General features: G+C 38.7%; 1 protein-coding gene across 4 annotated transcripts in view; it reads right to left on the bottom strand.

Annotated features, from left to right (window-relative positions):
* ACSBG1 (acyl-CoA synthetase bubblegum family member 1) overlaps nucleotides 1-24,084 on the bottom strand; it is a 40,074-nt gene extending 15,990 nt beyond the window's left edge. For 2 of the 4 annotated variants that reach the window (XM_042021829.1, XM_042021830.1), the window contains exons 1-2: nucleotides 17,158-17,324; nucleotides 8,223-8,305 (exon numbers count right to left, since the gene is read on the bottom strand). In XM_042021829.1, the coding sequence (XP_041877763.1) occupies nucleotides 8,223-8,305; nucleotides 17,158-17,237 (163 nt within the window). In that variant the 5' untranslated portion in view covers nucleotides 17,238-17,324. Of the gene's footprint in view, nucleotides 1-8,222; nucleotides 8,306-17,157; nucleotides 17,326-22,973; nucleotides 23,079-23,922 lie in introns of those variants that run through there. The other 2 variants (XM_042021832.1, XM_042021831.1) reach the window with 2 other exon arrangements.
* Between the last annotated feature and the right edge of the window lie 50 nt (nucleotides 24,085-24,134).

The following is a 24,134-nucleotide window of genomic DNA, read 5'->3' as shown; positions in this document are numbered from 1 at the left end:
GTTACAGGCACACCACCAGTTCCAGAAGAATCTGTTTGCCTGTACTCAGCTCTGCACTCCCCCTCGTGCCAATGGAGTAGCTGGTGAATCAGGAGGCTAAAGAGATCCAAAAGACATGAAACCTCTGCCCCTGCTCAATATCCAAGCTCCTTTTGCTTGTTATAACTCTTCCCTCCCTCCTGTCCCTCCAGCTGTTCTCCTTCATCCTGTCCCTGTTCCTCACTACTTCCCACAGATTTCCCTCGTTCTAATGTGTCCATTCCACTCACTCCTGTCTCACCCTGGTTCCATGTCTCCATTTTTCATCTTCTGCTCTTGTCTTCCTCACCCTGTCTTTATACCACCCACTTTTTTCTCCTTGTATTTTTTCTCCCCTTCCTTGACAGGACAAAGACGCAGAGCACCAACAAATGTCACTTGGCTCTCACCACTGGTGCCAAGGACTGGGACAGTCCCTGGCATTCACAAGAAATATGTGTCTCAAAGACTCTCCTTGGTTCTTGCAAACCTGCAAGAGGCTGAGTATGAATACATTCCTTAGAGAACCTAGGGGTTATCAAGTTGGCAAAATTCAGGCGAATTCTCACATGCAAAGCACAAACATTCCCATAACTCCCTGGTCAAACAGTTCGTATACTTATGAACAGAATAGTATAAGAACATTTTAACAACATTTTTTTCCTTAGATTTACTTCCATAAACGAAGCAATATTTCTAGCATAGACATAAAAAAATATATACTCTACAGTGAGCTGATGAAAAAATTTTAGACCAAAGTGCTTGGGTTTGTCAGAATTAAGAGCAACAGAAAACAGCACTTTTTGAAGTTCCTAATACAAGTTAATAAGCATAACTGTCTTTTACTACACTTACAGAAAGCAAAAGTTGTAAAGCAAGCTCAGTTAGTATCTGTGCTGTTTCCTGCCACCTCAGTGGCTGAAAAAGAGCAGTTTTGGAGTGTTAAAAGTACAACATGGATCACATCCCTCTCCAATGCTATTCTAGTTGCTTCAGAAGTCTGGGAACTGCCTCTCTGAGCACTTCTGACAATATATGAATACATCAGCCATAGCTGGAGCCACACCAGTGCTTTAGAACACACTTGCAGCCTCCCTCAAGTCAGGCTAGCAATCTGCACCAAGAGCCAGAGGCACAGCAAGATGTTGTAAGCTCATAAACATTTCATTCCATTCCTGCTCCTGGCTGGCAGATTTGCCAAATAGAAGGTGCTAATGACAACAATAAGTACAAATAAAGCTGCTTCATCTCCACGTGCCTTCATTTTCTCATGTGTAAATTGCACATAGTGATTTTCAAAACAGGTGGAGCTGTGCTGAGGTCAGTGGAGAAAGGGCATCATAAATCCAGACAGTTTAGAAAACAAATAGCTCTGAAGGATATTAGGTAATAGACTTTATCAAAGTGTAAGCAGTAGCACCCAATAAATACTTTATGAGTTGAGAAGGCAAAGCAGGTGTTTGCGCACTTAACCCCAATGCAGGTGTGAAAAGGTTGAAAGGTAAGACCGGTCAGACACAGAATCTATTGTTAATCCAAAGGTTTACTGTCTGCAGTGACACACCAAAGCCCAGATGAAAAACTCTACATAGAGATGTTCTGGCTTCTAAAACAACAAAAGTGTCAGGGATTGCAGGCGTGCTTGGACACAGGTGGGTGACTGTTCTGTTCAAAACAAAATCATACCATACAGAACTAAAATACAACATTCTGGTCCATGTACTAAAAATGCTCCTGAATAAAGGGTACCTCTCTTGAAGGAAACAGAAAATATTAGCAACATTCCTACAATAACATTACAGAAATTGCATTAATAGTGATTTTCATCTCAGATGTGCAGCAGATAACTGCACAGTTCCCAGAGAAGAATGAAAATCAATCAAATGCCTGAAATATACATAGAAACCAAAAATGTACTTGAAAACTGGGTTTCCTTTTGTTTTCCTTATTCAGGTTTTTCCAGCATTAAAAAGGCATATTTGATTCATATAAAAGACAAAGAACAGAATTGGTTTCAGAGACTGTGTGCACCACCTTAATAATACTCAAGATACAGTGCAAATAAATATAAATTTGAATGCCCATTCAGCGTCCACTTTTGCATGTTTTTGCAGGTAGAACTTAAATCTCAAAAACTGTTGTGAAATCTCAATAAGCCAAATAATTCTAAAAATCTAATTAGTCTGTCCCCAGAGCTAGTAAAAACAACATGAACAATATATTCCTCTGTCAGTTTGCAGAGGGATTTTGAGCAGAGGGCTCATTCTTTGCAGAAAGTGCCTGGGAAGGAATGCCTGGCTAAATACTAAATGCATCAATTATAAATGTTGGGAGAAGCAAAACAGGTGCTCTGCCTCAGTAGTGTCTGAAAGTTAAACTGCAACGTCCAGGCTGGAAATCAACTCAGTACCTCCTGAAACCAAAGTGGAAATCAGAATAAGACCCCTCTAAATACACTATTATCATTGGTTCATTATACAACTGTAGCTTCACAGAGTACAAGGAAAAAAACCAGCATTCCAGCTCAAAGCACTCAATGCCACTGAAAGTTTTCTGTATGCATGAAAGTTGTTCCTTTCCTCTTTCTTCCACTAACTCCTGCTACCTGCATTATACTTCAGACCCCAAATACTTCTCCATCCACTACTATGTGACCTTGGCTCATGTCCTTCATGTGAATTCTGAAGGGCAGGTATGTTGCAAAAAGATTTCTGCTTAAAGAAGGCTATATTGTAAGGTAAAACAAAAAGAGCAGAGATTTTATCCAGGTAATAAAATCTTGACTGTCACTGTTTGAGACCCTTGAAGTACACTTTTTTCCCCATGTCGTTCTCCTCCAAGGCCAAAAACTCCACGATCCAACTGCATTTTACATGTTTCACTGTCTTCACTACTAAAGGAAGAGATGGCTTGGGGTAGTCTCACACATAAGTTATATCAGGATGATTGTACTGCAACTTGTCTTGGGAACTGTTCTAAATACCTGGGATTTCAGGTGGGCAGTTTTCCCCCTAAGGTGAAAACTTAGGCATAAATTTTCAACAAGGAACTTTACAGGAGAAAAAAAATAGTTAAGAACCACTTGAAAGATACACTTGCAGTTTTCAACTGATCTTTTACAATACAATCCTAAAATTAGGAACCATTTACATGTGAATACTGACTTACAAAAGTACATTTGTTACTCAGACATTTTCTACCAAGTTTGAAATGATACACAACATAAAACACATTTTGTATTTTTAACAGCCAGTTTATTCCTTCCACCATGTACAATGGGAAGTTTTGACATGGTACAAGCTCAGATATCAAAAATTACTTTAAACAAATAAAGGAATTGTTATTTGTTTGGTTTTTGGGGGTTTTTGTTCGTTTGTTTGGGTTTTTGTTTGGTTTTTTGTTTGTTAGTTTTGGGGGTTTTGGGGGTTTTTTTCATGAATACTCAGTCTGGCTGAAACTGCTGGGCCTCTGGGATATATGAAGGAGACTCTGTAGTAGTTAAAAAACAAAGACAAGAGAAATACACTAATCTACAGCTTAAAGCTAATATAATTAGTGAAACCTTTTCTCTGTTCACTACCTGACCCACAAGTATTCTGGTGACTGCCAAAAAGGATTTGAGAATGTAAATGAATTCAGATGTTTATGGAGGAACAGTTTTCAGAGTCATATAAAAAGCAAAAGACCCAAGGTCACCTTTCAGACAGATAAACAAACAGACAGGCTGATTGTGGAATGGCCCTGCTGCATGACCTGAGCCACTCCAAGTGATATTCCATAGATGTGCCCTGCGAAGCAAGAACTAAACCAGTAATTTAACTTCTGCTTGAAAATGAATCAGATTTAACTCACAAAACAGTGTCTTGATTATATGCCAGATGCTGCAAAACAACACTCTGCCCTAATGATGAGAGAAGGAATTCAGCTTTTTGCTGGAGGCATTCCTGACAGACGGTCATCATGCAAGATTCCACAGCTATGATGTCATCACATTCTGCTGACAACAGAAATACATAATTCCTCCTCTCACCCACTATTTTTTACTTTTCTTCAAGATGTTTGGGACCCTGAAAGATTAACTTCTTTTTAGTAGAAGCTCTAGCTGAGTATACACTGCTTAGAGTCTGAAAGCTTAGTATCTGTGTCAAACTTCTCCTTGTGCCAAGAAACAGATTAAACAAAACTACAGAACTTTGCAATTTCAAGTGAACCTGAAAGTCTCAGCCAGCCTAAACACATGGTGATTCTTCCAATAAAATACATAAACCAGCTCCTGTGGCTTGCCTTTCAACAGCTTGGGGGAGGAAAAGGGTTTTCTTCTATATTACCAGTTTTCCACAATAAACATGTAATTTTACCCTCTGTAACAGAAAAGACAATAAATAGAGGAAATCTTTTTAAATTAGCCAAAACACACAAAAATATTTCACTTAATGGAAACTTATACTTTTTCCACTGGAGGAAAAGGGAACAATTATTAATTGCAATAAAATACTCTGCTCTTCACATCACTGAAAACCCCTACCAGTGTGGATCAGAGAAATAAGATATGGTCCAAAGAATGCCTTCACAAGCTGACGTGGAGGGAGTGGTGCACCACGACAAGTACAAAATAAGCTTCATAACAATACGGACGCTTCTAAAACTGATTACGATGCACCAAAATGAAAGTGTGTAGAGGGTGTAATCAGGAGGAAACATCACTACAGAAACATTGCCCAGGCATGCAGGAATAGAAAATCAAAACTTAGAATTGAAATTGGTGAGTAATGTGACAAAGCACAAGAAGGGCTTCTACAGGTACAGTGACAGCCAAAAGGATAACCAGTGATACTGCGGGCAACTCACTGGCACAGGACATGCAAAGGGCTGATGCTCTCAGTGCCTTTTTCACCTTGGTATTTACTGGCAAGGTCAGGCTTCCTGAGTTTCCATGCCTAGTGGCATGTGAGACACATACAAAAGAGTTGATGGGACCACATGGGATCCTTCAGAGTGGACACTAAGAAACCAGGTCAAAGCCATCGCAAGGCTGTTCTCTGTCATCTTTGAGAAAGCACAGCAATCTGCTAAGGTTCCCATCACAAGAAAAAAGGCAAATGTCACACCTGTCTTCAAAAAGCAGAAGAAAAGAGGATTCAGACAACTAAGGGCCAATCAGCCTCACCTCAGTCCATGGAAATGCTATAGGACTCTCCTATAAATCATTTTGAGCCATAAAATGGTGACTGACAACAGCCAGAATGGACCGACCTGACTTGGCCCTGGTAAATCTAGCTCACCTGGCTTACATCATGGCTCTGACACTGTGAGAGCAGTGGAACATTGCTTACTTTACCTTTAACAAGGTCTTTGACAAGGTCTATATTGCTCAGCATTCTTGGAAGTTTTGAACCAGCTGGAATTGGAGGAACAGGTGGATAAAAAATTGACTGGATAAGTAGTCTTTGAGAACAGTGATCAACAACTCTAAGTCTAATTAGCAGTCAATTCCAAGTGACATTCATCAGGGGTTACTTGTGAGAATGACACTGTTCAACGATGGCACTGTTGTCCTGGACAATAGAATGCAACCTCACCAGCTTCAATGACGACACCAAACTTGAGGAAGTGACTGACAGGACAAAAGGCAGGGCAGCCATCCAGATGGACCTCAGCACACTGGAAGAATGGGCTGGTATGACCTGAAAGCTCGACAAACTTGCAGTCAAGTCTTGCACTCTGGGGAGGATAACCCCATGGCCCAGCATGGGCTGGATGCCAGCTGGCTCAGCAGAAAAGCCCATGAGGTTTGTGGTGGACAGGTTGGCTGCGAGTCAGCTGTATGCCCCAATGGGGGCTAACTACACCCCTGGCTGCATTGGCAAGATCATAGCCAGCAGACCAAGGAAAGTGATTATTTGCCCCTACTCAGTGCTCCTGAGACTGCACCTGAAGCAGTGTGCAGCTTTGGCAGCCCCAGTGCAAGAGAGAGATCCTGACAAACAAACTGGCACAAGCCCAAAAGAGGGACTCCCAGGCAGTCAGGGGCCCAGTGCACACCACGTACGAGAAGCCCATGCAGGTCTGGAGGAGACGAAGTATGAATCTACCTGCAGTTTGCCAAAGACTAAAGCAGGTGTTACAAGGAAAACAAATTCTTCTCAGAGGCACACATCAGAAGAACAAGAGGCCATGGACATGAGCTGCAGCAAGGAAAATTCTTGCTGGATCAAGAATTTCACAATGTAGGTGACTCAGCCTAAGAAGAGGGACTGAGAGACTGTACAATATCCATCCCTGGAGGTTTTCAAAACTCAGCTGAACAAAGCCACAAGGCTTCCTATGAGCAGAAAGATGTCCTAGTTGCCCTCCACTGGTCTTTTCCAACATAAATTATTTTGTTGATTCCATCAGTATAAAACCAGCATGGATGAGTTCTCTTCTAACCTCACACTGGTTTTAAGTCAATGTAATCCTTGCTGCCAACAGTAAGGATACTCTGGATTTACATATCCATTAGAAACCACAAAATCTGGCCTGCTTCCACAGGAATGAGCTTCTATACATTGGTGGAAAGGAATGAGGAAAAAATTCCAGAACAACCTGTGGTCTTCATTAGAAAAATTTACTCCTGAGGTTGCAGAATGAACCAATTATAAAGTGAGGAAGACAGTTCCGCACAACTACAAAATACCAGAATCTCCTTCTTTATTCTTTATATACAATGTAGACCCCCTGCAACCAGACACTGAACTTCCTTCTCATAGAGTATTTTTTGAGAGGAGTTTTTGAAATTCAGCCCTCACTTCACCACACAGCATCTGCATAGCAGTGTGATGTTTTCAAGTTAAACACTGCTTCTCATTTAAATGGATAACAAGTAGTGCCACAGATTCCCAAAGCCAAATAGAAGACAAAGTCTAACAAATTGTAAGCTCCTGATTCATCAACTTAGAAACATACCTAAACACCAATAAAGGAACTGCTTAATTAAAATGGATGAGGTGTGACTTGTGTTTGCAGGAAAATTATGATGGAACAGCTGGAATGGCTTCTACCCTTAGCTGTTCACCTCACCTTTGTGGCAGAGGCTGTGGTCACCTCTGTAGGAGTGGCTGAATGGCATGTGCATTCCTTCCAGAGCACTGCTTTACAACCCAGCTTACTTCTCTAAACTGCAGCCAGCAGCAACCTCTGGGAGAGAAGCAGGTAGGCAGCTGACAGCATTAACCACTGTCCCAGATAAATTCTTAGAAAAATAGGTCAGAGCCTTCACAAGCACACAAGCAAGTACTCTGCAGAATCACAGCCTCAGTGATAATCTACATATAGAACGTGTGGCTCAAATAGTTCAATAAGATACCCTGAAAATTTGAAAACAGGCATTTGTTATCACCTTTATTCATTTATATCCACATTTATTTCCTGCTCACTGAAAGCATACAGCTAGCAGTTCACTTCTTGGAAAGAACCCAACTGTGTATCAAAGAACTGCCTTTTGAAAAGCAACTATATAGCCACACAGATAGATTTATACACATGTATAAAGTCTGCATGCAAGACTCCTACATAGATCTGATATCTGTGTACTCATTGCTTCAGTTTTCTCCTAGAACAAATATTCTGTTTCAATGAGCATATTTAGATAAAAGTAACAGCCTCACCAAGGCAACAGGGAGCTCCCTTAGGGCTGCAAACCTTCCAAAGAACCTCAGAAAGTTCTGCGAGCAAACCTCTTTTAAGCCACATGATAGCACATTCAGGCAAGTCATTCACCGCTGCAGTTGGATTAAATGACACCGCTATGCACATGCTCCAACGCAACACAGAACTGACCAAAGCACAGATATTCCTTTAAAGCCTCCAGTCATTACACTGCACACCAAATCCTCCCCAGTTGACAGCTGGTGAGTAGGCTGTGATGCCAAAGGTAACCCAACAATTTGCATGATTCCCAATGGGATCAAGCTATTTTTCATTTTTATCTAGTCATCATCTCAAATACAGACAAACACTGGCAGAAACTATTAAATCCATGCAAATTTACAGACAACTCCTGAAATTTTTTCAGCTGCCCTGACTCACTTCAGTTTTATTTTAATTTTGTCTTACATTATCTGAGAAATTGTCAGTCATAACCTGTTAGAATAGACACAAAAATTACATTAAAAAAAATTCTAAGAAGAGCTCGAATTTCCAAGGATCACCTTTTACATGCTTACCTGCTGGCTCTATGCCTTCACCCTGGGCCTCCTCCAAATGAGGCAGCAGATCTCTGCAGACAGTCTGTGCATCTACAAAGGTTCTAAAAGCAAACAGAGCTATTAAGATGTTATCCAGGAGTAGGAGCTACTACAATCAACATACAATATGCAATATAAGTATCAAAAGGGAAACAAAAACACAGCTTGCAAGCACTTTGAAATTCAAGCAGGTGGAACCAGAAAGCTCAGAGCTATCAAATACATTTTGACTCTGTTGCAAACTCCACTACAACCCAGTTAAATGGAAATGTCTTCACTCTAAGGATGAAATTCTTTATTTCACACTTTTGGTTTTAACATCATGGGATATACCAGATGAAGACACTAACTTTGAACCTCCACAAAGAGGCCGTGAACAATACAAGTATGAAAAATGAGTTACCAATCTTAAACCTGATCACACTCCCACTACTAATATCACAACACCTTGTAAATTGCCACTGTTAATACCTGTTGAAGCTCTGAAGTCAGGGGGGGTTATTCTAGGCCAGGAAGAGAAGGCAATTTAATTAATAATAATAATAACAATAACAATAATAATGAAGTTTCTCAAAAATTTCACCAGCACAACAAATTATCATTAACACATGGATGAAATTAACTTTTCCTGGCTAAAAGTAAACAAACCAAGTTTAAAGCACAAAAACAAATTCCAACCCAGAAAGTCTGTAAGGTGACAGACTGCAAAGAATTCCATCAGCAAAATACCTAACAATCAGCATTTAGAAATGACTGCATATAGCAATGCACTGCAGATTATTAATGAATAGCAGCATAAAGATTTTTTAATTTAATTAATTCCATTTCATAGAACAAGTGGGAATCAGCAGCCTTTAGAGGCTAAGAAGTTAAGATTTCCTTCATTCCATCTCCATAGGTACAACAGAAGAGTCCTGAGTGAAGCTCAGGAAGTCCTTCCCCTCCACAGTGCAATAAATTAACTCAAAACATAGAAAAAGAAAGCTGAAACAATGCTCTTCACAGCTCAAATAAATAACAACCTCAAAAGCAGTTTTTTACACAGTGGTGACGGGGAGCAAATGGCAGGACCAAACACTACAACAGACGTTATCACCTATTTCATATTAACAGCTACACTTGTAAAATACTCATATGTGGGACACTCCTAGAATTTATTATTGTTAGTCACAATGAAATAAAACTGCAAAAAAGCCCTAACCAATTTGTATCCCTTTTACAAGAATGCAGCAGACTGCGTAACTCTTCACCCCTCAGAAGTGACAACCACAGTTCTTTTCCTGCCTTGCTCCTGTCCTCTCGGAGGAGGGCACAGGTCACAAAAGCAGCTGAAGGAAAACAAGGAGTCATCACTAATGTCGCCTGTGAGGATATTTCCTCTCTTGCTAATGGCATAATAGGACAAAACATGAAAGGGCTTGTCTGATAAGCAAAATGAGGCTCTGAAAATAGTTACTGGCTTGGTGAAGGCAGATGCTGATGAGAAACTGAGTAATTTAAATATAGAAGGGGATTATCCTGCACTTTGAAAGGTAAGCCTGTGTTTGATATGTGGAAGAAATGGTGACTTAATGAAGTGGGATTGCAAAGACAGAATGAAAGACCAGGAAGACTTATTTGGCAATAAAACCAAAACAAAACATCTGAAATAACCTAAAAAAAATGTGTTTGTCTGCCATCTCAAAGCACTTGATATAATTATTGATTCTTTTCCTATTTTAAAGAAAACCTACATTTGATGTTTAGTAATCCAGTGGAATCTTTTCCTTTAAATATCTTGGGAATAATAAAGCTTTTTAAATTTTACTATTTTACAAAACAAATAAGCCGAAGTCTTGGTCTAAAGATAACTGAACATCCCTTTTGATGAAAACAAAAAGCAGAAAAGCCTTCAGAATAAAACAACTCTGATTAATAATGTATCAGAAGAGCCTCATTTGAAGATACTCAAAACTTTAATAAACATCATTAATGTCTTTTCCCAGATTATTACCTCTTTAGTTTGCTTTAGTCTTATCTGTTATAGGATACTGGTTCAGCTTACATTATGTTCCCTTTATAGAAAACCAGCCAACCAACACCTGAACTTCTGAACTTCCTCTGGTAATGCTTCAATGTGCAGAACTTCCGTGAAGAGTCCTACATGTTCAGTATCTTCATGAACGTTAAAGCTGGTAACACTCCATGCAATAAAGTTGCTACCTGTCCCCATGAATTAAGCAGCTTGTTTGAGAGTGAAGTTTTTTGCCCTGAAAGTACAATTAAGAAATTTTCTCTTCCAACAACAATTCCTGTGTATATTCAGAACCATCGTTTCTGACTGAAAGAATGTGGTTTTGATGTCCTTACTTTTACCTCCTATTAGGACTTGTTCTTTAAAAATTAAGTAAATATCCAAGAATGGTTATGGTATCTGGAATTGTTCAAGACTGAACTGAGCAGAATTTGGTGGGGCTGCCTGATCAAGAGCTTACTGAACATATACTGCAGCAAGGAGGAAAGGCACTGCAGAACCACGGCGTGGTGCCAAGATGCCCCAGCAAAACCAAAATGCTTTGGAGATCTGGACTTTGGCTCTTAAATTTTTTATTAAGACTGAGGTTCTGCATAAATTATTCAGTGTTATTAGTGCAGGGCCAGCATCTTCCAAAATCCAACTACCAGTTTAAAAGTTGATTTTCTATGTCTGATTCCTGCAAGTTTATAGTTCCAAAGATAATATGCAAAAACCTCTACGAATCACACAGAGCAAGAATTTAACAGTAGAGGTCACTTCAACAAGTCAATTAGACCAAAATGAGATCATGTTACAAAACATTGACCAGCTAGAATATCCAAAGCATATTTCTGTATAACTCCATTAGCATGGGTGATTTTTGAATGACAGCATTTCCTGATGTAATTTGGACTTTAATTTCAAGGTACCATTCTAGCAAACACGACCTCATCTGCTGCCTGAATTCAACACACTGCCCTCACCTGAGACAGAAGCACAGCTTAGGCTGACCAGCTTATCCAAAGGTCTGGGACAAAGCCCAACCCACCCGCAGCTCCCACCACTCCCCTGTGCCCCTTGGATGCTATTTCACACTGAAGCTGTTCTCACACACCAGGCCAACCTGAAAAGCAAGAATCTGAATGCTCTCTATACTGGATTAACAAAGGGACAGCTTCCTTTCCGTCTGTCTTTCCATGATTGTAACAGCTCTAGTGAGATTTATCTTTGCAACCCCGTGGAAGCAATGTGTGTGTGAGGTAAAATAATGACTGATGTAACTGACAGCCCTTCCTGCTGGGTGTGAGTCACCAGAGGAGAAGCATCCAATCTGGATTTGCTGGCATAGCAATTACTGGTTTTATCTGAGTGTATTTGATAGCAACCACTGAATACAGTATCATTTCTTATTGTAGCTACAGAAACTGAATGCCACAGCTAAATCTCTCTGCTTTTATCATTGCAAAATGACAGTGCTCTTTTGCTAATTGCACACTAGAAAAACTGTTTGTTCTGTTACCATAATGATGCTTAGTGCTTTATGGCACTACTTACTGCGATACTAATTTCCATAATTTTTTGTTGTTGTTTTAAGGGACTTCGGAATTAGCCTTTTCCTTCCACAGGCTCTGTTTCCTGGTCTGGCAATTAGAATTTCTGCTTACACCTCATACTCTAGGCCAAATACAGTCAGATATTTGCTGTCCTCTAAATTATTTCCTCATAGTAAAATCTGGTGAAAATACAAACAATAAAACTGAAGAGAATCTATGAAGTCAGTCTTTAATATGACAATAAACCATTTCTTCTATGGGGAAAACATTTTACAGAAATTCTCACTCAAATAAGTCCTACAGGACACGCTGATTGTCCTGTATAATTAGGTTAGCAGCTTTTCTCTCAAATTTAAAAACTATGAAATTTATGTTCTAGGATACATTTTGGCCTTGTTTCTGCAGAGGGATTTCTACTATCACAAACTGGACCAAACGAACACTGTTATGCAGCCATCATATTAATATGAAATTTAAGGGGAACCTATTCATTAAACAGATTATGTATGGGAACAAGTAAAAAGACATCTCATTCTTTTGGTATTCCTATTCCTGATCACTGTTGTTCAATTCTTGTAACCTTGTCAATATAAAGTTTTTACCACTTGGCTCTCTACAGGGATTATTAAAAATTTTAAAAGATCAACCTTCCTATAGAAAGAGAGACTTTCTGTAAAGTTGCAAAAATAAGCTGTTTAACAAATAATTACATACATAAACTGTTAGTACATTATTCAGCACAAGGTGTTCCTTTAGACTTCAGGATATTTACTGATAACCCTCTACACACATATAGCAAGTCAAAGTACTTTGAAGTCTGGAAATCACATTCACGACTGCTCATGAAGAAGACTCAAATAAACATTTTTTTGCCATGAAACCAGTAGGTAGTCCAGACTACACATTCACCCAGAGCCATATTCTGAGCTTCCAGACCTGTGCTGTCAGATTCACAATGAAGATACCATCTTCTCCTCCCTTTCTTGGTATTCCTGTTGCAGAGGCTTCTCCATTACACAGTTTCTCCACTCCCACCCTGCTCCTGGATACTGTTGTACCACATATGTGAGATTACCATACAGCAAAATTATTTTTATTAATTAATTATTTCTATTCTGGTTTAATGTATGAGACATATGCACTTTTGAAGATAGTGCATTCATAATATACATTATTAGATAAGATGAGGTTTATGTGATGCCTAATTTTAGAAGAACAGTATGTTCAAGGTGCAAAGCTCTGGCTGTGGTCAACCATGTTACTGCAGTTCAGGTCCACTTAAAATTCCAAAGCTTTTAATATAAAACTATTGCATGATTTTTCTGCTTTCATCCTTTCAAAAAAAATTATCTTGCAGAATGTCTGCAACAGAGAACACAGCCAATAAGGAGGGAATGCTCAGTTACAGTGTCTGCTGAGTGCATACAATTTCTCTGTCACTTACATGGTTTTTCCAAAAAGCAATCCCATTTAGCTGCTCCTGGGAGTGCTCTCATGGCACTGCTTCCAGACTCAGTGGCTCTCAGGAAGGCTCACTGGTGTTCTGCCCTCACTGTGATGATCCAAAGCAGTGCAGCTCCTTCCTCTGACTTGCTGTTCCTCCGAGCATATCACCTACAAGCTCACCCACCACCAGGCTGCATTCATGTGGCAGTAGGCATGTTACTTCATACTTCTTACAACACAGTCCCCACCTTTTAATTAAACTCCTTTCTCTGCTTGCCTTGCCTAAAGAAATATTTTGTAAGTCACAGGTGTTTATCTTAGGGAGCAACGTGTGCAGATCCCCATATGCACAAGTATTTTTTTTCCCAAACACTTCTTTGTTGAACGGGCTTTCCTAACTATTAAATATTAATCCTATTTAATATACACAAAAAAATAGACTGAAGTGGAAAATATGCATTTTTCCAACACAGAACTTTTTCATAAATTTTGTTTTTATTTTTCACTACTTGCTTCTCATGAGGACAACTTAACTAATTCCTTCTCTAAACTCCTCCATCTTGGTGGTTTGATTATTTATGGAATCCATTATAAAGTGGATGATAAAACATTCTTCTTCCAATCAAGTGTCCATCTTTTGCTGTCTTAGTCTTGGTGACAAGCATCCTAAATATTGATCTCTGTTCCAACACTGAGAAATTCCCCCCTCCAAGCTTTTGTTGCATGTTCTCCAGGCTATATACATTCCAACAGCATTACTCTCCATTAGAGCTGCTTTGGGTCTACATCTGCACATTCTTAAAAACTTTTCATTGGGTGTCAGACATTTTCAACAGCTCATTGTGGCATTTGAATTCAAGATGAAACCATTAAGTATCCATCCGACAACTCTTCTGGCAGCAAAAAGCAATGGCTTAAATTACCTAGAGGTAACCTTCGAAAACTGTAATGATTCTGGCATTTTGCCTAGAAACTTTAGAAACTAAATATCATCATCTGGATCCCATTCATTTGAAATCCTTTCCCAAATCCCCATGTATCCTGCAAGAGTCAAATCCAGTATGTTAAAACAGAACTCTGGGGACAGATTGTAGGAATGAGCACAAGACAATAAATTTAGAATCACAAATATATCCTAGAATTCTAGACAAAGACAATAAAGTCACTCTGATTTAAGTCAATATAGCACTGCAACTTTGATAGCTCAGCAGCTAAATAGAAACGTGTGACTGGCACAGAAATAGCCAAGCAAATACTGCATCTCCAGACTCTGAGGTGCTGTCAACTGTTACCTAAGACATTCTGAAGATGTTTTCTCATTTTTTATGACATAATAGAAAAAAAACACACAGTAATGATGCACCACATTAGTTCTATAAATCCACATTTTCTGTCATGCAATATTTTTCCTATAGTGAGTAGAGTCACAGGAGTTCCCCATGGCCCTTTAGACATTGCTGTCTACTATGACTGGTCATCTTATTTCCTAATTACTCCTCTATTCAAATGAGGGCAATATTATAATACATTCCTTATTGATTCTATTTAAAAGTTCCCATTTGTCCCTGAAGAACGAGTTAGATTTAGCTGTTAATTGGTTTCCATGCCCTCATGAGACTTAAAAACAGGGCCACGGATCAGCCCAGATATGTTCCTACTCTTGCAAAAAGGCCCAGCTGATTCAACAATTCCTTTGCTTTTCACAGTGCACAAGAAACCACTCTTTGTCAAATTACTCATACAACTTCTTCTCTCACAAAGATATATTTAAAAGCTAAAAAAATGCTTTAATAAATAAAAAAGAACAAATTACTAGTGATAAAGTTAACAGCTAAGATCTATTTTACCATATAACACAGTTGGCATACACCTTGTAGCAAAACCTATCTCTTTACTTGCAAAAAATAGATCTGAAGTCTTTTTTTCTCTTGTTAAGAATAAATATTCTCAAAAATCAGGTCATTTATTTTGGTGAGCAGACCGGTTTTATGGATAGCTGAGAACTACATGGTTGAATGGGAAGAATTGAACAATGTAACGAGCCTTTTTTATTCTCCCCCCAAAAAGGCTCTATTCAGCAGTTGGGAGCAAACTACAACCCTGCCCTGACCTTGGTACAGATTTTCTGGCTCTGTTCTCCCCTGCACAGCAAAAACCTAGACCTGAAGCAGAAATATTCCAGTAGCTGGCTCTGTATGGCTATTTGCAGGGAAAGCAGCAAAGTTAGGTCACACAGAACTCATTATTTCATCTCTTCCTCATTTTTTAGGTCACACAGATTCAATTTCAGCCTTATAAAAGGTCTTTTTTTCCTATTTCCATTTGATACAATTTTTTTTTCTTTGTCTAGTCCTTTCCACCTGGAATCCTACTTCCAGCATACTAAAAAAGGTATGATAAAGTTTGTTACCTAACTTCAAATCACTACCAGGTAAACAACAGCATTTAACAGGACAACATGCACTGGCTACTTCAAAAAACACAAACAAAACACACAAGTTTTATGCCAAGGACTTTGAATGCATCAAAAGTATTTAGAGTTCTAGGGTCTGATATTCTTTCATTAGAAATACAGAAAAAAAACAAATTCAGAAAAAACATCTTTCTAATACAGCAAGTTTAAGCTTAAACTTCCTGTTTGCAGTGGACCCAAACCACTGTACTTTTAAATTCTCCTATAACTTTTCTCTTTAATGAAGAAAACACAGGAACTTTTTTTTTTTTTACTTAAGCATGTCACAAATAGAAGCATACATGGACTAAAAGAGAGGCATTATTACTAACTTAGCAAAACCTAACTTTCAAGAGTCAGAGTGTACATATACCTATATTGACCATAAATCAAATATGTGTTTTATGATCTTTGGACAGATTAAACCAAAAAGTGACAATTCTACTACCAACTACATTAGGATTCCAGAAGTAACAACAATATATTCAAAAGTTTTCAAAGATTTCTTAAACTTCTTCCTGTTCTGAAAACCTTAAGTCTTTGGATTGCTCCTCATGATTCTTATCCAGGATTACAAAGCCCAGAACAGAAGAAACCATTATGGCAGAAATTATCCCAACCAAACCTTTACCTGAAGGGATCAAGCAAATCTTTCAAGAGACTAACATGCAAGTTGTTCCCTAAACAAATGTGAAGTTAGATGTAACAGAAGACTAAATATCATACAATAGTTCAGTCCCTGGAAATGTATATTAGTACTTAGCAAAACTGACAAACTTCTAACAATCAGAAGCTAAAATATTTCCTGTGAGATGTCTTGTTCTAATCTTAAGTACTTCCAAAAACTCTAGAGATGGGAAGATTTCTCTATCAGAAGATAGCATTCCAGTGACAGATCAACAGGTAGAAGAAATAATGCCTTCTTTTTGTGCTGCCTGGGGCACAAAGGAGAGAGCAGCCAGTGGGATTATTTTACATGTAAAATGTAACATAAACATTAAAATACACTCTTCTAAAATTCACTTCCCCACTTCTGTCTCTAAGAAATGAGTTACCTGGTAAAGTTCTGTTGCCTTTGACAGGAAGAAGATGGTCTATCATAAGGATCAATTATTATCTAAGGATTACTCCCCCAAATCCAGAAGAGGCTAAATAGCCTCTGTGCTATAAAATAAACACTATACAGATATATCCTCTATGCCAATAGGATACAAGCAACATAGTCCAGACTCAATGATGGCTATTAGGTTTAGTGTCAAAGCAGAATTTAGCATAGGAGAATAAACCTATTTAGAATCTTCATCAACAATTTTCTCTCATTCTAGCCTCAAAAGATACACCTTATTCTTCATTAGATAGTAGACACCAGACAAAATTCTTGTGCATCTGCACAGTAGTACAAGACAAACTTAAGCTATGAAAAACTGGTAGATCAGTTTGTTAAAATAAATGCTCAAGCTACTTTACCCATTTTCACAGCTTCCTGAAACATTCCTTGCATTTTCATCCTGCAATTGTTTTGTGAGAGTCTCTCCACTGTTAGGCATGCTGACAAACCCTCCAAAACTGGTCACAAATATGCTAAAGAACTGTGCAGGTCAGGCATAAATGAGCTACTTGGAGAACCAAAGAAACCAACAGTAACTTGTTATTTGTTAGAAAAAACAACACGTAATACAAGAGGAGGAGACTACTGCTACAAAAGCTATTTCTTTCTGATTTTAACATGCTTGAAATGTCGCAGTGCTTGTGAGCTGCTTACTGTTAAACTTTCCTTTTAATTCACTTTTCTTTAATTATCCATGAGAAGAATTTTAATGAGTTTACAACGCTTTAAGATGCAAATCTTTTCTTTTGCCAAGATTTCAACAAACTTGTTCACACAAGTTGAAGCAATTCTAACTTTACTAAGTCTGGTTTCAAAAAAGAACATTCAATGAAGCTATTTTCTTAAGGAAAACACAGATTAATTACATTAGGAAATGCCTTCAAGTCAATTATACCTATAAAACCCAGTACTGCAGCAGCCAAGCACCTCCTCCAGCACCACAACTACAGCAGCACTTCCTGCACCTCATCAGAGCAGGCCTATGGTGTAATGTGAAAGTTTCTACACACAACTGAACAAATTACTTCCCAGGATGTAAGAGAGTCCAGTTCAGCTACTTAGGCTACTTCTGTACTGGTAAACAATCCAGAGAATGGCTCAAGCCACTCACTGTGAGCACCTTCCCTGGCATGGTTTTGATCTGTATGAACAGGCATTTCCCTGGGACAACCCAGGCCAGAGGCTGTCACTGGAGATGATATTAATGACTACCCTGTCTGGAAGAGGAAGACAGATGCAAGCCATGCCATGTCATAGACTTCAGAGCCAGAGAACATCATCTAAAATGTTTTGCTTACTGGTACAAAGACAGCCATAGTGATCAGGAGGAGCATGTAAGATCAGCAAATATTAACTTTATAGAAAGTGTGGATTTTATTCCAGAGTGTCTTACACCATAGATAAATGTGTAATTGTAGACAATGCAATCTGAAATGAAAGAAAACTTCGAAGTGAGATTCTAAGGGATCTATTCTCAACACCAGAAACTTGATTTGAAAATATCTGAACACATAATGGAGGATATTTCAATCGTAAAAATAGGTCCTCATATGCAGCAAAACTCCATATTTGTCAGGATTTATTTAGCTCCTTCATTTTGGGATAATTCTCCAAACTCTTTGTTCCAAAGATTCTTTGCAGAAAGCTACAAGGTCTCTTCCTTGCAACCAACTTTCCAGTAATAGAATAAAGAAAACTCTGCTGCAAGAAAACTCTTATTTTTCTTCTTCAGGTCATCTAAAGTGTTTTAGGTGCTATATGAAAGAATCCAATTAGAGAACTGCTAATTACTTTGCTTGAGTTGCTTCTTGGGTGTTTAGTGGCTGGATAATAGGCTGGTCTCACAGAAGGAAATGGCTGCTCACTCTCTAAGACTTGTACTTACAGTAAATAAACAGAAAACCTCAAATATATGTGTCTTCTATACACACTGTGTTTATGAAGGGGTTTTTGTTTTGTTTTTCCTATAATTTTCTTTAAACTTACTGATGGTTAGCAAATTTTTTGACACAATCAAGCATTCTCCAATGATAAATCGCTCCCCCAGTAACAAGGGCAGCTGCAGGGAAGCCAGGCTGTGAAGCAAGGGGAATTTATCAGGGGGAGTTGGTGGAGAAGAGTTGCTTTTGGACTCTTTATTGTATGACTGTAACAGAAAACTCACATGATTGTGATAAACTGTGTTTCCTGCAACTGTCAGCTACAGTCTTGCCACTTTAACAGTAGGCTCATGAATGTCAAGCTGTAATAGTTCTATGCAGACCTTGCCTTTGTAGTTCTAGTTCTACACAGAACCCGCCTTTGCAGTTCTAGTACATTTCTAGGTTGTCTTCAAGTTTCAAGAAATAAATCCTATTAAACGAGGCCAGCAACTTATATAGAGTTCAGCAGAAAAGACCTTCATCTTGAAATGATTTTTACATTCTGCACCTTACAAGATGCTATGATCCTTTTCTTTTATGCCTAGATCTACCTGCATGCAAGTTGCACAACACTGTACTAGACTCAGACTGTATTTTTGTGGTGGGATGGGCTGCTTTTTGCAGCTACAAGTTAAGATTTCTGGGTGTTGACAGGCTTACAAAGCTATGAAGGAACAGAAAAGCCAAATAAAGCTCACATACTACTCACATCCTTTGCTCTGCAATTAGGACTGGTATCTTTCAGAAATTTGCAACTGATACCTCAGAGTTGAAGACACTGTCACTATAAATTTGCACTGTCACAAGATCCCAAACAGAAATATCAGAGAGGTTAAAACAAAGCCGTGTTGTTACTACGGTCATTAACCAATAGAACCACAAGGCAGACCAGCCTCGGCGTGGGTGGAGCATGTTTGGGACAGAATGTTTCAGGTTTAATTTACAATAACATTATGGCAAAATGAAACAACCCAGGGCTGTGCTGCGCTCCCCCATCTTTTTATGTGTAAGGCAAGAAAGTGAATGTTTCACCACAAAACTTCTATTTACTTAAAATGAATGGATGAGTGTACTAATTCTGGATGCTCCTTGCTACTCATCCCAATTAGTTTAAGCAACTGTATGATAGGTTCCCTTTTTTCTTTTTTTAGTTACGTAACTGGTAACAAATAGTGTAAAACAATACTTTCTGGTACAAACATGACATTAAACTGGTAGTCCTATTGTTATCCCTATCTTTCAGCACTGAGTCTAAACCAAAACAAAAAAAGCCTTACCCCACAACAACCATCAGCCAAACATCTAATAACCTTTATGTTTCCTATTTCAAAGGCTTTGTTACATGTCTTTACATAAATGGCACTACTTCTAATCTTTCTTTCATTATTTCAAATCAGTGTTCTTGTCAACTTTTCAACTTGCTACTAATTGCAGCCCTCTGCCTGCTATGTTCTGTTAACTGCATTTACTGTGATTATATATAGCTCTCTTTTTCCCACTTTCTCATAAAAGACTTCACTTGGTGTCTAAAACATTTTCGCTAAAGTAAAAAAAAAAAATTAAACTCCACAGATACTACTAAATGAGAGTAGGCTTCCGGGTTTATGCAAAATTCTAAATCCAAACATATCTTCAAACATTGCTGTGGCAAAGCCTCCATTAAGTCTTACTAAACAAGTGAGTCTCAACACATACCTTAAGGATCAACCAATTTATGCTACCTTGGGCCAAGGAGATGATGCTGAGGGCAGATTCCAGAATTAAAAGCTCCAGACAAGCAATAACTTTTTAAATTCACATATGCTTTTTATACTAATTCATTTCTGTTGAAGGAATTCAAGTTAGAGAAAGCTGTGACTGCTACTCACTCACTATACACTACCCTAAAACAGCTCAAAACAAATGCCATCATTTAAATTTTCTTGCAGATACAGACCTTTTACTTTCTATCTGTAGCAAAAAGATTTTCCTAAGAGCTCGTTTCTGTACGAAATATCTTTTTCGTATATCAATTATGGGCCCAGGACCATTAAAGGTTCATTAAATTAAACTGTCATACTTTACTGTTTAACATATATTTTTAAAAAGACTAAAAATCATAGCCTAAAAATATTATTTAAAAGGTATTTTCCTAAGAGGTTTGTAGAAATTGTGATAACTTTTGAGGCCTGGATGCTTGAGAGAATCCACCTCAGCACCAAGGAAAGTCTGCTGTAATTCTAACTTCACCTTATACAGGAACTACTGAAGCTCTTTATGCAAATTTAGTGTGACTGAAAAGAAACACAAGTTTCAATCCCGCAGATTCCTGACTTTTTTTTCCAGTGTTTGTAATAAAAGTTACTCTTGATACTTCTTTACAAAAATCAAGGGTGCTGCAAGAAGATGCAGCTGCAGCTCAGCAGATTGTACTCTTACCTGTGTCTCCAGTATGCTGCTTTCAACAAGAATGAGCAATAGTAATATAAAAGAGAGAAATGCAAACAAGGAGATTCTAACAGTGGTTTATATAACGGGATTAAAAGATACATGCATAATTCTTGTAGCATATAAAGATACTGCATGGTCCCAAGGTCAGGGGGAAGCAGTTTTAACTCTTGTTTTGTGCTAACAGTGCAATGCCTGTTTCAGAACCAGAGTCCTCTGGTGGTTAAATGAAACGGGCACCAGATCCAATTACTCCCCATTCCCAGTCCAGTCCTGCCTCCTTGCAGAGAACAGAAATTCTCTGCTTGTTTTCCTGTTGACACCCACACGCAAGTTTGATACTGTGCAAGTAAAAAGTGACAAGGTGATTCATGTTACATGTAGCAGGAGGGAAGAGAGGAAAAAAACATTAGAAGAAATTAGCTGTTCATCTCAAAAATGCGTAAGCAACTGCTGGTTAGCAACAACCACAGATTTAAGGAGGCAAGGTGTGCACCAAAAGAAACAGAGTTGGGCATATACACCCTTGATCACCAGGCTGGTTGAGTACAGGAACCACCACTGTAGTTGCTGAGAAATATGGCTGCATGTGTAAAGGCTGTATGACATTTATTACTAATTATGACAAAATCAGCTGCTGAGGATTCAAACTCTGTTCCATAAATACAGTATTGATAAATATGAAATGTTTTGCTTCAGACACCTATAGGACTGTATTCCTCTCAGGTATCAGAATGAGTGCATCACTCAGGCTAGAGTGATGTAGGAGATGTGCATGATGATGCAAATCATATACGCAGCCTGGTATCTCTCCTGTTTTTCTAATCCCAAGCACCAACCCTTACTACTTGTCCCACTAATTCTTTGAATAAACAAGGACTTTGATTGGACCAACTGGAACCAAAGATGGAGAAAACAAATACTGCATATTAAAGTCAATATAACCTGATAGGTCTCCCTAATAAAATAAAAGTAAATGAAGCAGGAGGCTCAATCCTCTTAAGCAAAGATCCATACCAACCAAATTTTTGGCTGTTACTACTAGTAACAAATGTTAACAGTAAGAAACCACCCACCAGTGTGAGTTCTTATTATATATTTACCAATATCTACACACACCTACATGAGGATTTCTACTCACAGAAATTATATACTCTTTTTATGACATACTAAAAATTGAACTCTAAAATTCATTATGTGCTTCAAAAGCTTCTCATCTGTTGAAACATTCAGCTGCTACAAAGCTATAAGCAGATTTATTGCTTCTTCTTAAATGGAAATATTATGTTCAGAACTACAGATTATAGCTCATCTATCTTTAAGGTGAAGACCATTATGAGAATAAACCTTTTTTTGCCTTAAAAAGGGGATATTTAGTTCTTGGCCTACAAGTTTACAGAGTAACTTACCATAGTTATTTTTAGAAAATAGTTTCTGTATTTACTTGTCAATGTAATTTCACAATTGCAAAACACAGATTTACATGTTCAGCTGCTGATAATTATGCTTAGAGAAAGTAATAGTTACCAACACTGATTTCTTTCTTGGGGTTTTGAACTGTTCCTTTCATTGATATTTTCTATTGATTTCCTAGCTCCCCCTCCTTCAGTAAGTTTACATGCTTAATATAAGCAGATTGTATTAATTTAATCTTCTAATAGTATTTACCTGAAATACAGTAGGAAGTTCATTATAACAGAGCTCTAAAAAACGAAAATTTTTCATTCAAATCCCACACTGCTGCTTTTCCTTCCCCTTTTTCCCCATTTCCCACTGTTAAACAACACAATAGGGCCCTCTCCTTCAGAGTCATCCCGACTCCTTACCTGGGCTGTGGTTGGCAGCATAGGACACTGGAACCTTTGGGTTATCATAACCACAGGAGATGCTCTGGTTTCATAAAACTATTTCTAGGGATAAGGAACTGATTCCTGGAATTAAAAAGCAGCTTGTAAGCATTTCTACTCAACTTAAGTTTGAACAAAATCTGTTCACAGTTCACGCAGCTTTTCTGTATTTTTCACTTAAGATTTTTCAGCATTAGTTGCCATCTTCTATGAAAATATGCTTTTGGTCAGGTCCACACCAGTACCAGTTATCTCCTTTCCCCTAAGCAGTAAATAATTAATTGAGAACCTTTGGTTACCTGGAGAAAGATGAAAACTAGCCCAGCTTCCAAGTCTGCTCCAGGCAGGCCGGCTTGAGGAAAGGGCAAATACCAAACAGGGAGAGCAGGGGCACAGCATTAGCCCAATTGATTTAAAAGGCTCAAAATACTGAGGAATAAGGCATCAAGAAAGCCACCTATTAATTAACCAGAACAAGATCTAACACACAGCGTGGGGCAGGTCGTACCAGGGTGCTTGCCAGGTGAATTAATTGATTTCACAGAGCAGGGAGAGAAACCGGCGCCAGTGAGGGGGCCCCCTCAGGCTAAACCCCGGTACCTCGGCAGGGACCCCTCAGGAGGGACCCCTCAGCCCAGCCAGGCCCACGTTATTTTAGATTAGTCTAAAGCTGACATAGGTAGAAGCTTTCTAAATTAGGCTGAAAATACTGTTTCTACAATACAAAGGTATAAAATATGGGGTGGTTTTGATGTATTTTTAGCCCCACAGAATAGTCGCATTTTAACCCTAATGGAAAGCACATCTAAAGCTTCCCTATAATAAACTACTGAGAAATGGTATTACATATAAGTCTAAAAGCAATAAAGAAGAGGTAAGAATAGACCTGCCTGACCACATTAGCATAGATAACCATTTTTCAGCTCACATTCAATGCCAACTCCACTGCCCGAGTACCGATTTGTGCGAGCTGTACTCAGGGAATGCCAGGCACGACCCCTGGGGAACCTCAGCTGTACGGACTGTGGGCTTAAAGACAATCAAGACACTCGGCCGTAAAACCCCAAATTAAACACCAAGCGCAAGCCCCGGGCCCGGCCCGAGGCTCCTCCCCCCGCGCGCACCGGCGGTGACGTCACG

The sequence above is a fragment of the Corvus kubaryi genome, unplaced genomic scaffold (assembly GCF_017639235.1).
Source record: "Corvus kubaryi isolate FWS band 111438036 unplaced genomic scaffold, C.kubaryi_AGA036_p1.0 37172, whole genome shotgun sequence".
NCBI classification, from domain to species: Eukaryota; Metazoa; Chordata; class Aves; order Passeriformes; family Corvidae; genus Corvus; species Corvus kubaryi.
This window is presented reverse-complemented; position numbering and strand designations above follow the sequence as displayed.